This window comes from Brassica rapa, chromosome A07, assembly GCF_000309985.2.
Source record: "Brassica rapa cultivar Chiifu-401-42 chromosome A07, CAAS_Brap_v3.01, whole genome shotgun sequence".
NCBI lineage: Eukaryota > Viridiplantae > Streptophyta > Magnoliopsida > Brassicales > Brassicaceae > Brassica > Brassica rapa.
Genome location: NC_024801.2, coordinates 23,059,643 through 23,078,512, shown reverse-complemented (window position 1 = coordinate 23,078,512; position 18,870 = coordinate 23,059,643). Strand labels below are relative to the sequence as shown.

Genomic DNA, 18,870 nt, shown 5'->3' with positions numbered 1-18,870 from the left:
TTTAATAGCTTAAAATTAAACAAATATAATTATAATACACACTTATTTTTATCAAATCTTTATTATTCAAAATCATTAATTGTCATATATACTTTAGCTACATTAGGCAATTCCGTAATCTTATTTAAGGAAATAATGAAGCACATTAATAATGTATTTATTGTGGTTTAATAAAAAACTTATTATATATTTAGATGGACCAACTTATTTCTCTAAGGATTCTAAGAATCATTCTAGTGATGACATGTGGTTACAAAAAAATGTTGCAATGCTTCTCAAATAATATATAGGGGATGATGCCATTCAATAATTACATCACATATAATCATATTATGTGCGTACCAATTGGGTCAGCTAGTATTATTACATTACCATTATAACTGTTTTTCTTACAATGACTACCATTGGATGGTTTTGAAGCTTTTTGGTAGTGTAATTGTAGTACCAAATTTGAATGCATGACCAATAAATCAATTACTTTTGGTCAATTTACTACAGTTATAGCAAGCAATTTATACCATGACTCGTAATTTGTAACTTGACTAAAGTTTCAATCAAACTAACCTTAAATTCAAGAGAATGCAAATGTTGTTAATCATAATTTATAAATTTGCTGTTTGACTCAAACTGTACTATATTATCCTTAAATTAAGAAAAATAAATACTTCATATGTTTCTTAATGTTACATATTCTAGATTTTTCACACATTTTAATAAAACACATTAAATTTGTATAATTTTTTTTGTTTATCTTTGTTCCATAATTTTAAGCCAATAAAAATTCAGTAAGTGCAATTAAGTTTTAAATTTGCAATTAGTTAATAAAACATGTCTTGAAAATGTAAAAAATAAATCTTTTTAAAACAAATTTGTTAATTATTCATATTTCATAAATTTGTTGCTTGACTAGATTTTAATCATTCATCCTTAAATTGAGAAAAAACAAATGTTGTTTATCATATAATTCATAAATTTGTACTTTGACTAGTTTAGTTGGAGATCATGTAAACATTTTCAGTTTGCAAAACACGTATTACTAAAGTAAAAATACAAACATTTGGTAGACACGAATCAATTAGTCCAAAGCATTCTTAAAGTTTAGGTTTGAATTGACCTTAAACATAACATGCGATTCAACTACTTTTTCACATTAATCATAAAACATTACAAATTTTGGGTCTGGCTGTGTAGTCAACTTTAACACCCAAACTAGATTTTGACCCGTGCTTTCAAAGCGCGAAATCATTTCTTTTTAAAATTTTATTTAAATCAATAAATATTTGTCTAATCTATATTTTAATAAATTTTATATTTGTTTATAGTAATTTTTTTATAATCTTATCTTCTTTATTTTTTTATTATATAATAATAAATTTGTGTACTAATTAATTAGTTAAAAGATTTTAAAATGGTAAACTGGTTGTAAAAATTGAAATTGAAAAAATTAATGGAAATTTTTGTAATTAATTGGAAAAATCAGGGGCATAATCCTAAGAAGTATTTTGCTTTAATAGTATAGATGCATATTATTGGAGGAGCTGATCAAATTAGTCGATAGGATATATAAAAAACCAAAAAAATAAAAAAATTCCATGAAATTAAACCACTTTATAGAACACTGATCACCATCCCAAATAGCAAGCAGCACCCACAAAAATAGAAGGCCTGGGCCCATTTTCCACAGTGTGCTTAGCCTTATCTAGGCCCACCATATTTGTCTGCACGATAGAAGTCCGATGATCCCGGAAGTTTAGCTTCGTCTTCTTCTCCGTCTCTCTGGAGTCCCCCTAAAAAGATATCCCAACAAAAATGGAGTTTCTCCGCAAGTTCAAATTTCCCGCGAGATCCAAATCGCCGCTGTTCGTCTTTACAATCGCCGGCGTAGCTATCACCGCCGTCACCAGCAGCTCCGCCGTTTCTGTTTTCCGGGACTCTACTTCCATTCACAACCCCAACAAAATCGCGACGGCGGTGGAAGGCGTCGTCCGTTCTTCTCGCGCTATCTACGCCGTTCGTTTTATTCTTCTCTTATCTCTACTGTTTTAAATTTTTTCTCATTTTCCGATTCCTTTTTAATTCTCTCTACTTTGCAGATCACTGTAACCGTCGCTGATTACAAGTATAGCTTGCGTAGAGTGACGGCTGATTCTGATGAGTATCTTCAGAGATTAACAGAGGTTTGTAGTTTGTTACGTTTCCTGATTTGCAAGAAGTAATCTATCTTTAACGTAATAGTACTGATTCGCATTGTTCATGTCAATGTCACATTTGTTTTATGATATATTGATGCTATGTGATGATTGATTGTTGTGATTTGAACAAGCACATAGCAGCAATAAGTTGAATTAAAAGATAACATGTTACTTTGTAGTTTCTTTCTACTTATTGATGATAGGCTAAGTGAAGTTATATTGCTGTGATGAGATGATTGCTTATTCTTGTACTTAATTATTTGTATACTACAAGCGCTATATGGTAATTTTCGTTCTATGTTGTAGGTTCATTCACGGTCTGCCAAACGACTTCTTAAACTGTGTGAAAGTAATAAAGGTTTCTATGTGAAAGCTGGTCAGTTCGTGGCCACGTTGAAGCTGGTTCCCAAAGAGTACTCTTTGGCCCTTTCCTCGTTGCAGGACCAGGTGTGAATACTATTAATGATTTGAAGAACTCTATGTGTTTCCCTTAATCGTTTTCCCTCTTTTGAAAACTATGAAATTGTTTTGTTTCACCAGAAATTTATGATTTTTTTGAGTGTGAGAAACGATTCTAATTGTTTGTTCGGATTCTGTTATTGAAGGCAGTTCCTTGTAACTTCCAAGATATCAAACACGTTCTGACAAGCAATTTGGGTCGAAATCTCTCAGAGATGTAAGTGTTATTTAAAACTGTCTATGTTTATGATGATTTAATCTGACGGTCAAGGCAAATCCACAAGTGTCAAGGCACATTCTAACATCCCTCAGTTGAAATGACAGATTTTTATCTTTTGATGAGGAACCAATTGCAGCATCTATTGCTCAAGTGCATCATGCTGTGTTAAAGGATCATCAGGAAGTAGCAGTAAAGGTTAATTCCTCACAATGCTGACCGCTTTAATTTACTTGTGCTATTTTTGACGATACTAGACAATGATTTCATCGTTCACTTGAGATACCTGAAATATTGGTCTCTGAATCATTTCTTTTTTTTTTTTTTCCTCTTTAGCTTATACACCTTTCATCATTTATGATGTAAATCGGGCATACCACAATCCTCTTGACTGCATTAATTCACCAGATTCTTAATACAGCATTAATTCACCAGATTCTTAATACAGCATTATCGTTTGTGTCCCTTGAAATAGGTGCAATACCCTGGATTGAAGCAGAACATGAAGTTGGATACAATGATCATGTCGTTCCTTTCAAAATCAGTTGTAAAGGTGCATATGTTTCCGTCTTATCTTATATTCATGTGACACCATATAACTAATAGAACATGCTTTATATTTCGAGTTTGAGGGCATTCATGTATGACTCAATTACTGCAGTAGTGTATGCTGCCTTGTGAAATTTTTTGGAAGTGCTTAGTAGAGAATATTGTGCAGTCAGATTATGAGGATTGATTCTGCTACTGCTTCCTAACTTCATTAGTTTTGCGGTGATTGTGAGCTTTGCTTGTGTTGTTGTGGAAGGTGTTACAATGATGCAATTACATGAACTGTGTTTGCATCTTTGGTTATATACAGGCTGTATATCATATGCAGCCGTTTATAGTTTCTTAGAGTCCTTTTCTTTCACTTCGCAGATTTTTCCAGAATACAGATTTGACTGGCTGGTTCATGAATTCGTAAAGTCAATTTCCCAGGAACTTGGTCAGCAACCTAAAACTTTTTTAGTCAAGCACTCCATCGTGTCCATATGTTTATTTCTTAGTTAACCTGAAGCTGAATGTGTCAAAATAATTGAACCGTATATGTACACATTGTGTAGTGTGTAGAAGTGTATATTGTCCATTCATTACATTGTTTCTCGGGATTTTTTTTTCTTTTTAATTTATTTGGTGTTTTCCATAGTGTATCTGGTGATTCATTTCTGCTTTCATCTTCATTTCCACAGATTTTATACAGGAGGCAAAAAATTCAGAGAGAATTGCCACAAACTTCAAACATAACAAAATGATTACTGTTCCGACAGTGTTTTGGGTATGACTAAAGAATTTAGATGTCATTGTTTATTATTTTTCCTGATATGTCTTAGTCATGCTGAATTTGTTTTCTTAATCTTATTATCCATATTAATATTCAGGAGTTCACAACCGCTCAAGTCCTGACAATGCAATTCTGCAAGGGTTTCAAGGTAATGGCGTCAACACAGTTAATCATTCATACGGTTTATATACAGAGTTAGCTTTTTTTTTCTTTTTCATTTTGGCAATCTTGGCTAACCATATCCATCTCAAACATGCTAAATAGTTAGAAAAGCTATCCCAAACTATTTAAATTGTTAGAAAAGGCTAGATATGAGATGTACTGAAAGCTTCGCAAAAGGGAAGAAAATGAAAAATTATTGAGTTTCCTAAAAGAATTATTGGAAAAACAAAGTTTAAGGTTGATTAAACCGCTTAGAAGGCAAGGCAATGGATTAGTTTAGTTATATTTACTCTTATAGATCGTCATGCAGCTTCTCGTGTAGACTCTACTTCTTGGATGTTGTACTAACTCGAATTTCCTTAGGTTTCAGGTTGACGATGTGGAAGCCATCAAAAGAACTAATTTGAGTCCAGGAAAGGTTCGTAACAGCTTCTTATGCAATTAAGAAATTCAATTTTGGATACAACTTTGGCATGTGGCAAGCATTAGACCCGCCAAATATATACTTGTTATTTCGTTTTTTGAAACACTGAAGCTTTTTCCAATATTATATTATAGGTTGCTAAACTGTTGGTTGAAGTGTTTGCTGAAATGATATTTGTTCACGGATTCATACATGGCGATCCGCATCCTGGAAATATACTAGTTTCTCCTGGAGGGCAGAATGGCTTCTCTCTAGGTACGTTTTGTGTTCGTAATTCTATATTGGTGTCTTCACTAGTTCCAGACACTAATCATAAAACCATCAAAATCATGGTTGGATGAAAAGTCCTGCTGGATCACGGAAACTGTAAGACATTGGATGAGGGATTTAGGCAAGACTTTTGTCGGTTGTGGGAGGCTTTGATTCTTCTAGACTCGACCAAAATACAGGAATTAGGAACACGGTTTGGGGTTGGACAATATGCCAAATTCTTCCCTGTCATCTTCACAGGCAGAACGAGTGATAGGTACTTTCTTTCCCTCTGCAACAAAATCGAAACTGTCAGAAGATTTTGTGCTTATCCTTTGTTTCTGAATTTTCTTGGTGATAGCAAATCAGGACTGGGAAAAGGAATGTCTATCCAAGAGAGACAAAAACTGAAGCAAGAGGTGAAGCTTCTGAGATTGGAAGACGTAACCACTTTCATGGGGTCTCTTCCACCTGACTTTCTCACCGTACTGCGAACAGAGTAAACTCCTCCACGGTTCTACTAAGTAATTGAATCTGGAAAGTTTAAGTTTCTCCATGCGAATAATACTTGCTTTGGTCTATCACAGTGGACTCATAAGGTCAATCACATTGAAGTTGAGTGCTCCACAACGTGTGAGATTACTCGCGTATGCCAAATATGCGGTATATGGGCTTGGCTATAACCCGAGGTCTGAACCAGGTAGCTGGATCCGAGAAACCTTGATCTGTTTGGAACCTGTCCATTCAGTTTTACCTGGATGAAGCTAAAATTTAGTTTTTTTCTTTTTGCTTTTTATAGATTTTGTTGAGAAGACGATGATCTCCAAATCGGTGATGTTAGTGAGCTACATCCGCTTACGTCTTATTCTGGGTAAAGAAACCACTAGTTACTATCTAAATAATCAGTTATACTAATACTGTGTGTAAATTTCTAACTAATTCCTATGGTTTCAGAGTTGATGGAACTTTTTCAAGGAGTGAAGAAGCTGAAACATACCATCTGTACCTTTTATGGACGAGTCGTCGACGGCATCACAAGAAGTGTAAAGGTATCGAGTGTTACATCCATTGTATGAAGGTGGTTTTTATGCTAGAGAAATTGGTTCAAAAAGAGTATTATTGATTTGGAATTAGAGATAAGATCATCCATTCTTTGGCATTTGGTAGCTAGTCAGAACAAAGGACCAGTGATAAATGTATGCCTCATTTGTCTCGCATGAATTAATGGTTAGCCTGTAATTTTTACAGATAACAGCATATGTGACTAGCCAAACTATAAAATCGCTGATATTGGAATCTTCTTGTATTAAACAATTTCAGTCGATTATGCTATAAAGATCTTTGGAATCTTATCTTTAACTAAAATCTTGTTTCATTTCATAATTTTTTGTTTAGTAATCTATTACCATAGTCTACTGATGACTGTTTTGCTTATCTTTGTCCGCTAGTGCCTTTTAATAATTGGATGAAGCTTAATTACTGTAAAATTTAGAAAAGATGTAAATTCACATTGAAAAAACAGTGGTTACATCAGATCAAAATACTACTGTGCATGATTAGTTATACCGTAGCTATAGTTTCGAGGTTTTTCTGCTCTAGCTGTAAATTTTTTTTGATGTGCGAAAATCCTTTAAATAAATATTTGAAACTTCAGAATAATTGATTTAACAAATAAAAACAATAAAAAGAACTTTGATGTTAGTTGTCCAATTTGTAGGAAGAACATTAACAAAGAAAAAAATCAACTACTCGAACTCCTAGTCTTGAGCCTTAGGCCTGCTTTAGGAGTTTAGACCAAAGTCCACACTTTAATTTTGGTTAAAACTGATAGCTTCCAGGTTGTTTGAGATGAAAAGTCAGATTAGCATTCTCACACGAGATCTTATATGTTTCTCCATCTTTCCGTATAGGTCCAGCTAGTGGAGTGTATGCATTTGGGTAAATACGCTACGATAATTAATGAAAAATAAAATTCGAAATCTTCATAAAAGGGGAAACATGTGACAATGTTTAGAAAATATTATTGCAGATGAAACAAATCGTTCTTAATAAGCAAAATATCTTCTTTTATTCCTCCCAATCTCAACCACTCTCACGAACCCACCAGATAAACACATATGACTGAGTAGCCGAATGTTTTACCCAAATGTCTTAAGCTTTGACGCCGAGTCTTGTTTTGAGCTCATCCGCAACTGCATCGATGAACTCCTCCGTGTTCAGGTAAGTGTCCCTCGAGAGCCTTGAGATAAAAAAAAACAAATCATAAATCAGTCAAAGCAATCTTGATGAGAACATGAAACTTAAAAGACAGCAGCAGAAGAAGAAAAAGAAGTCTCGTTAACTTACTTTGAGCCGTGAATGATGAGAGCAAGATCTTTGGTCATTTTTCCAGACTCCACCGTACCGACACAAGCAGCTTCAAGCTTCTCAGTAAACTCCAAGAGTTTTGAGTTGTCATCTAACTTAGCCCTGGTAAAAGAGATAGTTGCATTCTCTTTATATAATCATCTTCCTTCTTATACAAAGAAAAACAAATATTAAGCTACCTGTGTGCAAGTCCACGAGTCCAAGCAAAGATGGAGGCTATGCTGTTTGTGCTGGTCTCCCCACCTTTCTGGTGAACCCTGTAGTGACGGGTAACCGTTCCATGTGCTGCTTCAGCTTCAATCGTCTTCCCATCCGGGCAGACCTAATCAAAAGAACACAACCGTTGTAACTTAGATTCAACAACTCAAAGGAAACATCTTAACAGGAGATTGTGTAACGATATATACCAGAACAGATGTCATCAGTCCAAGTGACCCGAACCCTACACATTATAAGAAACTATTAGCTAACAAGAAACACAACGAAACCTATGTGAATATGAAAAAAATAACAGCAGAATATGTGAGATAGACATGAGCATACCTTGTGCGAGGAAATCGCTTTGGACATCACCATCATAGTTTTTGCAAGCCCACACATAGCCTCCCTCGCTCTTGAGAGCGTAAGCCACCATATCATCAATGAGACGGTGCTCATACCTAACCAATTCAGTCATTTACATCCTTCTCAATCAAAGGGTAACTTACACAAGACACGAGGATGATAAAGCATTGTCGAGGCGACTCACCATATTCCAGCAGCTTCATACTTTGATTTCCAGCTGGCTTCATACACTTCTTGGAAGATGTCTTTGAATCTTCATAGTAAGACGAAAACATCAAATACGGACAGAGCAAACGGATAATAATGTAAAATAAACAAAAACAAAACCGTACACATACCTGCCATCGTATTTCTTAAGAATGGTGTTCTTTGTGCTAAGATAAAGTGGCCACTTCTTCTCATAAGCAGTGTTCATCGATGCCTCAGCAAAAGCACGGATGGACTATATTTACAAGGAGAAATATGTAACTTGATCACCAAAAGAACAAGTAGTTGTGACTGTAGTTGGAAGAGAGTGTAAGGCGTTACTAGTATACCTCATCAGTGTTGTACATGGCCATAGCAACACCGCCTTCACCAGTAAATGTGAAGACTTCAGTTTCAGTTTTCCCATCTTTTCCCTCTGAAAATCAAAGAAATTACAGCTTTAATTGAAAAAGAAGATATCAAAAGAGACGTCAAAATAATACAATGCCAGTCTCAAATGAGATGAGATGAGCAGTGAAAGGGAGCAAGTTTACCGAAAGTCATAGTCAGTTTTCCTGGTCCCTTGATAACAGCATCAGTGGCACGGTACTGATCACCAAAAGCATGCCTTCCAATGCAGATGGGCTTTGTCCAGCCTGGAGAAAGCAAAACATATTCTCAGAACCCTTTTGGCAAATATAAAATGTTAATGGAACTAGACCATTGTCAATAAATTACCTGGGACAAGCTTGGGAACATTTTTGCAGAGAATTGGTTCTCTAAATACAGTTCCTGTGAGAATGATAGCAAAGAGTGTAAGACAGGAAGAAAGAATGACATTTGATAGGGCTTTAAAACAAATACAATTTGTGTGTATTTCTCACCATTCAGAATATTCCTGATGGTACCATTGGGACTTCTCCACATCTGCTTCAAGCCAAATTCCGTTACACGGCCTTCATCTGCACGCAAAAGAAAAAAAGATGAATACATGGTAAAATGAGAACACTGTAAAAAAATGTTAAAATGAAAAATATCTATCAAAACATACCTGGAGTGATGGTGGCACACTTGATCGCCACATTATACCTAAAAACAACATTACACACGCAGCATATGTTAGTAAGCAGAAAGAAAAAGTGGGGTTTTGAGTGGTAAAGTCCAACAAACATACTTCTTAGTGGCTTCAGCACTTTCAACAGTAACTTTGTCATCGGTAGCATCACGGTGAGGAAGACCAAGGTCGAAGTACTTGATATCCAACTCCACAAATGGGGTAATCAGCTGCAAAAACATTTGAGCAAAAAAAACAAATTAGAAAAATACCACAAAATACATATTAAATATATGAATCAAAATATATAGCGCTCTTGTAACCTTGTCCTTGATAGACTTCCAGATAACTCGGGTCATTTCATCACCTATTAGTTACACAAAAAAAGACCATAAAGTGTGAGTAAAAAAGGACACCACCAAAAAAAAACTAAGGAATCAGGTGAGAATGGAACATCATAGTTCATAACTACATTAAAAGCTGAAAATGAAAGTTTTTCTTTAATCTAAGAACACAATTACTATGCTGGTCCCATTTTCAGATATAAGCTGTAAATCAAATTAATAGTTTGTGAATATAGTTTTTGTCATCAGATCATAAAACATAACTAATCGATCGGCGAACAGAGCTACGTTTATTTTACCGATCTATAACGTAACAAACGTTGACAAAGTAAAACTAGTTTTAAACATGCTTGCTAGCTTGCTGTTCACCAGTTATCAGATCACAAACGAAACTTCGATAAAAACTAGGCAAAGTGAAAGTCATAATACGTTTTTTCATTCTCGCATCCAAACACACACAACAAAAGATCTGAGAGTAAAACAAAAAGCTGAGGCAGGGAAATCTCACCATCCATCTCCACGATGGGATTTGCAACCTTGATCTTCTCGAACGCCATTGTTTTTTTTACTGATTCGATAGATCAGAAAGGGATGTTAACCTCGTCGGCGATCTAACAAACGAGAGAAGTTTTCAGGCGGAGAGATGCAGATCGTGCAAGGCTGGTGAGTTGGTGAAGAAAGGCTCTGCAGGTTATATTTATGGTGTGTGGATATTATTTTTGGACCCCATTATTTTTTGTTTATTCCGTTTTTGTCCTTTTTTCATTTTCTTGTTGTAGCCGCCGAGAAGTATTACAATTCAAAGAGTTGAAGTGAAATTGTTGACTATTTGATAAAAGGGAATGGATACGGATAAGTGGGAGTTAAGTTCCTAAGTTGTGTTCTTCTAATCATACAACAATATATCCATAGTATTATTGCCTTCTGAACTCTTTCAAATATCATTTTTCAAATTTAATCGTAAAGGATATATATTATAAATACTCTAAATTTGTGGTGAAAAAATTTAAAATAACTTTTTTAAATCATTTATAAATATTAATAATGTTTTGTAAAAGTTTAAAAATTTAATCTCATCCCTTTAATATTAAACTCTAAAAAATAATCACTAAAAATTAAATCCAAATTTTAAAATATTTATGATTGAAAATATTTGTGAAAATTAGTAGCGAACTTATAATATTTCAAGCAATTTTCAAATATTAATTGCATGTTAAAATTTGGTATCACTTTAGTTAGTTATATATTAAGAAACCTCTACCAACTATATTAGTGTATAATACAAATCATCTTGTATTTTAGTATTTATTGTCATTATTTATTAGTTGGATCAAAATACAGAAAAGTGGTCACTTCACATGCACTTTGGGTGGAGATACTCCACCAATGAATATATATATGGTAATCAAAAAAATATATCCCCTTTACTTAAAAAAAGCTGACCACCTAACCAAATCCATTTTGTTTTGTTTAACAACCATATTCTTTTTACTTCTTTATTCTTTTATTAATTTAGTCATTTATATTATACATAAAATTTAGACATTTATTTTATTTATTATTTTACAATTTATGATGTAGTGTATACACTTATAAGCAGAATTGAATTTCAAGAATATTTTTTTTTTTTTAAAAAAAAAATATATATATATATATATATGTAATTTTAATTTTTAATCTACTACATAAGTTTATCAATAAATATTTTTATAAAGTTAAAAAATGTGAAATTATAATATATGCCTTCATCAATAGTAGTTTATAAAAATACTAAGGTGATTTAAGGATATATATCTTACCTTTTTTTTTGTAACCATTGTTTTTTTTCATTTTCTTTTTTGGAACCATTGTTATATATATATATATATATATATAAATATCTTATCTTGATTTGCAAATTATCTGTATCTTTTTTTTTGATCAACTATCTGTATCTTCTAATAAATAAATTATATATTTCGAAAACTAAAGTATATAAAATAGTACCAAAACTGTTTAAATCCTTAAAGTGGATTTGTTAAAGCAATATTTATAGCAATTTTATGAAATGTTTATTATGAAAAGTTCTCTACAGTATGGTTGAATTTGGTCGTATGGTGAACGTGGATCTTTGATGCGATCGTCAACAAGCATAAGGTAGGCGTATATTTTCTATTTAGCTACCATTTTAAGATGTATTTTTCTAAAATATAGTCGCATGTTTTTTAATGATAAAAATATAGCCACGATGTTGGCATATGAGAGGATAAAATAGATTGTCTTTTCTGGAAATTTCAGACCTGCTTAAGGGTAACATAATTGATCGGAATGACCAGTATTTTACAGTGAAGATATTTGAAAGAAAAAAAGTGAGAATTTTCGAAATGTTGATGAAGCTTAAAAAATATAGTAAAACTAAAATTTCATTTATACTTTATAATTTTACTAACAAAATTTATATTTCCGAACACACTCATTGCAATATGTAGGATAACTTTTTGTTTGAACTCTGAATCACCATAAAATCCATAATCAGGACAAATTTTCTCTAGCTTTACATTTTTGGTAATATATAGAAGAATGTAACTGGATGTTCTCTTTAAAGAAAAAAAATGGATGTACGAGTCTTGCAATGTCCTTGTCGCCTTACAGATGAGATGGATTATTTTCTGATGGTTAACAAAGAAAGACTCTTCAAGAGAAGAACAGACGTTCAAAACTTAACGTCTCAAAACTTTATCCAAACCATTTCGATGTGGACGTTTCAGGTTTCATCAAACTCATTATCATTTCCTTTTTCTTTTGTCTTTCAAAAAAAAATATAGATATTCAAATAATATATATCTGGTTACTATAATTGGTAAACTGTTCTCGACTTATAAGAGTATAATTAAGGGAAAGTTTTTAGGATGAAATTCTTAGCGGAATATGAGAAACCGATTCTTAACTTTTAACTAAAAAAATTAAGAATCCACTATAAGAATCTTCATTAATCATGCTCTAAGATCTCGTGTACATTGGTGGTGCATTAACAATTTTTAGTGACAGAAAGGTTGTACCTACCATTAAAATTAACAGGCCCATTATATTCTTTGTGCTTTCAGCCCATAGAATCTCTAGACCGGGTCCGCACGTAGGTCTGTATAGAGAGTTTTCCTCCACTCATTTTCGTTTGCTTGGCGTAACAATAAACGAATAAGGTACACAAAATATTTTGATATGGTGGATATACGCGGTGTATATGCTTAAGTAATGGATACTAGGGGGTTTTAGATGTATATATATAGCTGTATCGGGGTATATCATAGTAACATACTGTAACTGAAAAAAATTCATACTATAAGAGAATCTTCAAAAATGAACTCTATTTTGAAGTTATAGTGTCTTTTGGAGATGCTCTGAGAGAGAATTCGATCCAGATTTAGACTCATTATACAATAGTTATCTTTCTGTTTGGTGTAATGAGAAATTCTTTGTAACCCTATTAATGGCTTCTGTGGTTATAGTTAGTCAGTTGGGAGATTATTTGAAGGGAGTGTTACTATTTTCACATTTAATGCTCATTAATGGCGGAAACAATGGCAACCTATGTTTAACTTAAATAAAATATTTGACCACTGCTATTTGCTATGAATGCAAATTAATCGACTTTTGTTCATATCTAGTATATGTGCTTCGTCCAAAGATATGTGGAATGTTCTTATAGTTGATAATATTTGCGTCTGAAAGATATAGGAGATTGGTAATGAGCTTCCATGTCATGTGTGACATAAAATATGACATAAAGTACTTCAAACTCAGAAGTCAGAACTTACTTTCATACTTACGCAGTCTTTTTAACGCTTCAGATTAATTTAATAACCTACAACCCATTACCCAACTACAAAGGCCTACAAAGTAATCATATCATCACCAAATCTACAGCTCAAGCCTCAAACCCGACCCAATCGCAAATGTAAACCAACCAAATTATCAAACTCCGCCCTTCTATCAAAATAACTGGCCCAACCCATAAATAACATTGGACATCAAACTGACTTGGCAAAGAAGGCATTTGTATATTAAAGGCCACTAATTTTACATTGCTAAACACCAAAGAAGACAATTAACGGCTGCATTTTGGATAATGCTAGAGGCAACCTAAAAGATGCAACACTCACACTCACAAGTATAAGAAACTAGCGATGGGGATAATCATTTTCCAAACACAAAAACCTTATTTCTTGCCAACAAGAAAATTTCTTTCCCTCTTCAAATTTCTCCACAAACAATTTTTGAGATCTTATCTCCAAGGTTGCCACATTCTCCGCATCAACCTCAATCAATGTATGCTTGCATGACCAACCGTCGCTGTCATCACACAGGATCGTTGTGTGTACATAAGTAAAAATATACACCACATAACAAAAAAACAATAATCCGTGGAGCATCCAATAATATATATATATATAACTTTGATTTTTCTATTCTATAAAACCATTTTTTTGGATATTTTGAATTTTTAATAAAATTAGAAATTAACGTTTAGAAAGTTTATATTAATTTAGATTATTAGACTGATACATATAGTTGTTCAGAAAAAAGAGACTGATACAGAAAACAGTGATACATGTCACAATTCAAATGCATTCAATCTTATATAATAAATGATACCTTCACCATGATATTACAAACCTTATATTACTCTTAAAATGACCATAAATCTGCATTATCACTTAGGACGTTTGAGTCAAAAACCTTGGAATCGAGCTTATGTTACTGGAGATGGAGAGCACGTGGTGAGGGATGATGGGTTAGACAGAAAATCACAAGAAAGCAAAAGCGCTAACTATTGAAACACAAAATGACAAGCCCATAATAGTAACGTGCTGTCTTCACGGGTCACCTCTAGCATGCTCACTGTCAATCAAAACCTAACTTTATATTTTCTTTATTATTTTGTAAAAAGAAATTATTTTTGTTTGTCTTATAACTGCTTCATGATATCAAATTTAATAGATTACATTAAAATTAGATATAAACGGATTAGTTCATATCCCGTATATAGTAGACATTACTAAAGCTTCTATTACATCTGCGATATGAGATTCTATGACACATTGTCTTGAAAATGACTTCAGTCTCATTTCAAACCAAATCTCACCCTGAGATCTGTTAACATTCTAGATGAACCCTACTTGGAAACCTTGACACCCCCGTTTAGTCTCATTGGAACTTCTATATATAGGAGAGATAATAAAATTGGCCACATAAATAGACATTAAATTAAGATAAAGAAAAAGGTATAAAATGAAGAATGTAGCATGGTACTTGTGTTTATAAAATAATAGTGGTTGCATATAAATTTAGTCTCAGGGAAGTGGAGTAACGCAAATATTCCATCTGAATTCTAGAATTGTTTTAAAATCATACTAAAAAACAAAAAGTACATTCCAACAGAATTTGCAGCATATACAAAGTAATTATTACCAAGAAAAAAAAGTAAAAATAAAACAATATTTCTCTTTTTCTCTCCGACTACAAACATCAAGGAAAACCAATCTAAATTCCAAAAGGGTTTAGTTGATTTTATCTTCTTTTTTCATCACCTGGCCTAATTAACAGTGATAATGTCTTCATCGCCTTTTTGTTCTTGGCCTCTGGTACTATTGTTAGTATTGTTGTGCATGGTGGCCAGAGAATCAAACGGAGCTTCCAACAATGTAAAAGTGGGAAGCATTTCAAAGGTAGAAGATGCTGATAATTTCCATATATATTATGGACAAACCTTCAAAGTCATCAAGAATGCTATTGATGGCAAGAGTTATCTCCTCATTCAGGTTCTTGCATTTACTCATCATATCGTCTTTTTTTTTTGTTGTCAAATATATCATTTGTGACTGAAATGAAAAAGTAATATCTGTAGAACACTTCTAGAATGGCGGTTCGGACAAAGTATTGTACTTCCAGGATAAAATCCTATGTGATTCCACTTCTTAACTACTCAGTAGACACTCAATCTTCTCAAGGTATGCTCCGTTATTTTCCCCTGCTTTCTTTCCTCTGTTTTAAACGGGCCTGCCTTTTAAGATCTCTCTTTTTTTCTTATTCAGGAGGCCTTCCGGTTTCTTTCTTTGAGGCAAGCACTTTTTTTCTACCTAATTTAAAGATTTGGTTTGTGTTAAATCAACGACTTTAGGATCACGGTTCAGGATGGGCCAAAAATGTAATTTAGTAAGGATGTTTATAAAAACAAATGTTATGGCTATATCCGCAGCTACTTGGATTACTAGGGAGCTTGAAGGGAATAACATCAGACGCGGTGGCTTCACCGTGTGTTCTGAAACTGCTTGAGGCAGGGGAAGTAGTTAAGTTTGAAAAAGGTGCAGAAGAAGTGTCTCAGTTTGCAGCGCACTTCATCAGTGATACTGATCAACTTCAGACATGCAATTTTGCAAACTTTTTTCCACTCAGCGAAGGCACACCTCTTCAGGTGCCTATAATTATTATTATCTTTGAATATATCTAGATCTAACCAAACGTGAAACTTTTCACATTTTGATTTGAAATTATGCTGGTTTTGTATTCTTGAATTAGCGAGCCGAGTGGATTAAATTCCTTGGTGCTTTTGCCAATCTTGAAACTAAAGCAAATCAAGTCTACGATGCGGTTAGTGATAATCCGCACTTCTCTTTACAAAATATGCCTACCACCAACACTTGTTGTCTATAAAGTTTGTTATGGAGCCTTGCAGGTCAAAGCAAGCTATACTTGCTTGTCTCAAATGGCAGCTAAAAGGACCACATCCTTCAAACCCATTGTAGCCTGGATGGAGTACGATAAAAATGTATGAAATATTTTTTTATACTTTCTTATGGGGACAGTTTTAAACTATCTTGAGGAGGTTTAAGCAATTTTTATCTCTGACGTATATTTATGCTGTAAACCTTTGTTTAGAAGAATTTGGGGTTCTTCTTCCGCTGGCTTATGACTCCGGGAGTTTTGATAACTCACTGGCTTTAGTTTAAATATTGTGTAATCCTCATTTGAATGATAATCTAATCTTCTAGTGTTAAAAAAGAAGAAGAATGATTTGGGGTTTATGCAAGACCGGTCTTGAAGTTTTCGAGGTTGTAGACGATTTAGTGAAAGTTTTAATAATCTTTTCTCAAATTTGGAGACTTTTCTCTACTTAATTTTCTTCAAATTTTTTGGAAGTATAGGCAAATGTTTCACACTTTCACTTGGCTATGTCCATGACTAGCCTTGGTTCGTGGTTTATGTACATATTCAAAACCATTTCTAAGGAAAATGTAATCAGGAGTCATGTTTGAAGAATTAGGGGTCCTGTTTCGTATAATTCAAAGAGAATTGTGTATTTATGGTTTTATACTAACAGCAATTACATTTCATCTTGAAGGGAGGTGTTTGGGGTTTTACAAAGGAACCACATAAGCTAAAGGTATGCAGTTAAGCTCTCGGCACTTTCAATTCTTCATGTGAAAATTTGGAAACAACTATCAAACTGAACATTATGCACACAATTAAAACAGTTTGTAGAAGATGCGGGTGGTGAGAATATCGACAAATCTATAAACAAGATCACTTACAATGTCTCTGATCCTGATGATTTGGAAGCACTCCATGCTATTTTATGCGTAAGCGTGTCTGTTATTATTTTCCTGATGACCAGAGAAACTCTTTTTCTTAAACTAAAAATAAAATATATTTAACAGACTGTGGATGCGGTGATCGATGAAACGCTATCGTCCGAACCTCAGAATTACACAAAGAAAACATTCTTGGATAACATAAACCTGGAGGATAACTCATGTTTTGCGTTTAATCAGAGCATCTGGAGATATGACAAAAGAGTTAGAAAGGGAACAACTCTTGGTAAGAAAGTGTTAAGACATTGTTTAGTTTCTATTGATTTTAGCTGAAACCCTGTTTTGTGTTTTGATAATGAGAAGACTGGCATGACGGAGCAATATCGCAACCAAACCTTGTACTGGCTGACATGATTGAAGCCTTGTTTCCAACTGGAAACTACACAACCTCCTATTTTAGAAACATTGCCAAGGTAACGAAGGTCTTTGAATGGTTGGAAACTAAAATTTCAGTTTTTAATATAAATAATCTAAAACTGGTATTTTAAAAATTGGTTATAAAATACCAACTTATGGTGAGTTTTTGAAGGATCACACCATTTTAGTTGAGGGAAGGTATTTGAGTCGTTCTATTACGATTTCAATTATAGTTAAGACTACTATCAACGTCTTGAGTAGTTAAAAAAATAGTAAGAAAATATAGCCTTTTTCACATGTCCTAAAGGTCAGTCTGAATTACGGCCTAGAAACTCTCTTCTTAGGTAAAGAATTAGTTACAAAATTTTCTACCAACTTTTTTTCTTTGGAACACCAGTTTTCAATGGATGATATACTGATTTTTTTTTGCAAAATAAAAACAAAAATGATTTTAAAACTACACGACCATACAAGCGAGAAAAATTATGATGGACCAAAACTATAGCTGGACTAGTATTAGAGGAAAGACATGGCGTGTCCACCTATCCTGTATATAGTTGACTCTATCCAGGGGGAGATCTAGATCTGTATTTAACCGGGGGCATATAATTTTTTTTTAATATGTTTTATAATTAGGTAGGAGGCACTGTCATTTGATTAACCTTAATTCCTTAATAAAATGAAGAATGAGACGGGGGCACGTGACTCGGTACGTCCACCCCTGGCTCTATCAGGAACTGCCCCCAAACCTGTCATATTTTATTAACATTTATGAGAATCAGCTTAAATTAGGGCCTGGTGCATTACAAACAGAGGGCCAGTGGCCGATCACAAAATCCATATATAACCGAATGACCTGAATTTGAATTCAAGTACATATTATTTTAGGTTATTTTAATTGTTTTTGGCTTTAAGTTGCATAATCTCTTACCCTCATAAAATAAACATGGCAGGGCGAAGGAGTCATAGACATTAGTTCGGATATGTGTGATAGAGACGCATCATTGCCGTTAGTTCCTATCATTCCAGCTTGCGGATGATGTTTTATACCTTCACGGTTCTCTGGTCTTCCCCTCCCTCTCCCACTCTCCTCAAGAAACATAGAACATCTTATTCGATTGCATTGTTAGCGATTTCAAACTTTTTAAGATTTCTGATGTGACAATATTTGATAAACTACGTTTATTCATAGCCAGTTTTAATTCCTTGTGTAAGCACACGTGAAATATGTTGTATTTTACGGAAACAACATACAACTATAATGTCTTCATTTAAGTTTTGGTATGATACTTATAAGTACAAACACGGTTTGCATATTTCGAATAAATTACTTTTGACAACAAGGC

At 33.6% G+C, this 18,870-nt stretch overlaps 3 protein-coding genes across 5 annotated transcripts; 2 read left to right on the top strand and 1 right to left on the bottom strand.

Moving 5' to 3' along the window:
- The first annotated feature begins 212 nt into the window (after positions 1 to 212).
- LOC103831075 (aarF domain-containing protein kinase 1) lies at positions 213 to 6,376 on the top strand. Its single transcript, XM_009106926.3, has 16 exons — positions 213 to 2,010; positions 2,094 to 2,177; positions 2,499 to 2,639; positions 2,798 to 2,868; positions 2,976 to 3,066; positions 3,344 to 3,421; positions 3,787 to 3,853; positions 4,098 to 4,183; positions 4,287 to 4,337; positions 4,722 to 4,769; positions 4,910 to 5,030; positions 5,121 to 5,301; positions 5,386 to 5,523; positions 5,612 to 5,724; positions 5,824 to 5,895; positions 5,979 to 6,376. The coding sequence occupies exons 1-16, from the start codon at positions 1,810 to 1,812 to the stop codon at positions 6,098 to 6,100; spliced, it is 1,665 nt and encodes a 554-aa protein (XP_009105174.1). The 5' UTR covers positions 213 to 1,809; the 3' UTR covers positions 6,101 to 6,376.
- A 604-nt stretch (positions 6,377 to 6,980) lies between these two features.
- On the bottom strand, positions 6,981 to 10,298 carry LOC103831074 (cytosolic isocitrate dehydrogenase [NADP]). The gene is made up of 15 exons (XM_009106925.3): positions 10,048 to 10,298; positions 9,519 to 9,562; positions 9,316 to 9,425; positions 9,193 to 9,230; positions 9,026 to 9,103; positions 8,880 to 8,933; positions 8,696 to 8,797; positions 8,492 to 8,577; positions 8,294 to 8,397; positions 8,140 to 8,208; positions 7,935 to 8,050; positions 7,799 to 7,833; positions 7,571 to 7,713; positions 7,371 to 7,493; positions 6,981 to 7,263 (listed from the first exon to the last, which is right to left on the bottom strand). Exons 1-15 carry the CDS (start codon positions 10,094 to 10,096, stop codon positions 7,176 to 7,178), a joined length of 1,239 nt encoding a protein of 412 aa, XP_009105173.2. The 5' UTR covers positions 10,097 to 10,298; the 3' UTR covers positions 6,981 to 7,175.
- Positions 10,299 to 10,544: 246 nt separating this feature from the next.
- LOC103831073 lies at positions 10,545 to 18,792 on the top strand. Of its 3 annotated transcripts, none has more exons than XM_009106924.3 (11): positions 10,545 to 15,337; positions 15,435 to 15,526; positions 15,611 to 15,636; positions 15,775 to 15,990; positions 16,095 to 16,166; positions 16,252 to 16,344; positions 16,918 to 16,959; positions 17,051 to 17,155; positions 17,234 to 17,393; positions 17,471 to 17,580; positions 18,478 to 18,792. In XM_009106924.3, the coding sequence occupies exons 1-11, from the start codon at positions 15,252 to 15,254 to the stop codon at positions 18,562 to 18,564; spliced, it is 1,089 nt and encodes a 362-aa protein (XP_009105172.1). In that variant the 5' UTR covers positions 10,545 to 15,251; the 3' UTR covers positions 18,565 to 18,792. The 3 variants fall into 3 exon arrangements, with proteins under 3 accessions (XP_009105172.1, XP_009105171.1, XP_033130820.1); XM_009106923.3 differs by having other exon boundaries at positions 15,424 to 15,526; XM_033274929.1 differs by having other exon boundaries at positions 15,435 to 15,636.
- The last annotated feature ends 78 nt before the right edge of the window (positions 18,793 to 18,870 follow it).

Excerpts from the sequence above, each read along its gene's own strand:
- LOC103831075 (XM_009106926.3), top strand. The coding sequence starts at position 1,810 with ATGGAGTTTCTCCGCAAGTTCAAATTTCCCGCGAGATCCAAATCGCCG. Across the intron at positions 2,869-2,975 it reads GGTCGAAATCTCTCAGAGAT|ATTTTTATCTTTTGATGAGG; the intron begins GTAAGTGTTATT and ends TTGAAATGACAG. Across the intron at positions 5,725-5,823 it reads TAACCCGAGGTCTGAACCAG|ATTTTGTTGAGAAGACGATG; the intron begins GTAGCTGGATCC and ends TGCTTTTTATAG.
- LOC103831074 (XM_009106925.3), bottom strand. The coding sequence starts at position 10,096 with ATGGCGTTCGAGAAGATCAAGGTTGCAAATCCCATCGTGGAGATGGAT. Across the intron at positions 8,798-8,879 it reads TGTTCCCAAGCTTGTCCCAG|GCTGGACAAAGCCCATCTGC; the intron begins GTAATTTATTGA and ends TGCTTTCTCCAG. Across the intron at positions 7,494-7,570 it reads ACTCGTGGACTTGCACACAG|GGCTAAGTTAGATGACAACT; the intron begins GTAGCTTAATAT and ends CTCTTTTACCAG.
- LOC103831073 (XM_009106923.3), top strand. The coding sequence starts at position 15,128 with ATGTCTTCATCGCCTTTTTGTTCTTGGCCTCTGGTACTATTGTTAGTA. Across the intron at positions 16,167-16,251 it reads CAAATCAAGTCTACGATGCG|GTCAAAGCAAGCTATACTTG; the intron begins GTTAGTGATAAT and ends GGAGCCTTGCAG. Across the intron at positions 16,345-16,917 it reads GGATGGAGTACGATAAAAAT|GGAGGTGTTTGGGGTTTTAC; the intron begins GTATGAAATATT and ends TTCATCTTGAAG.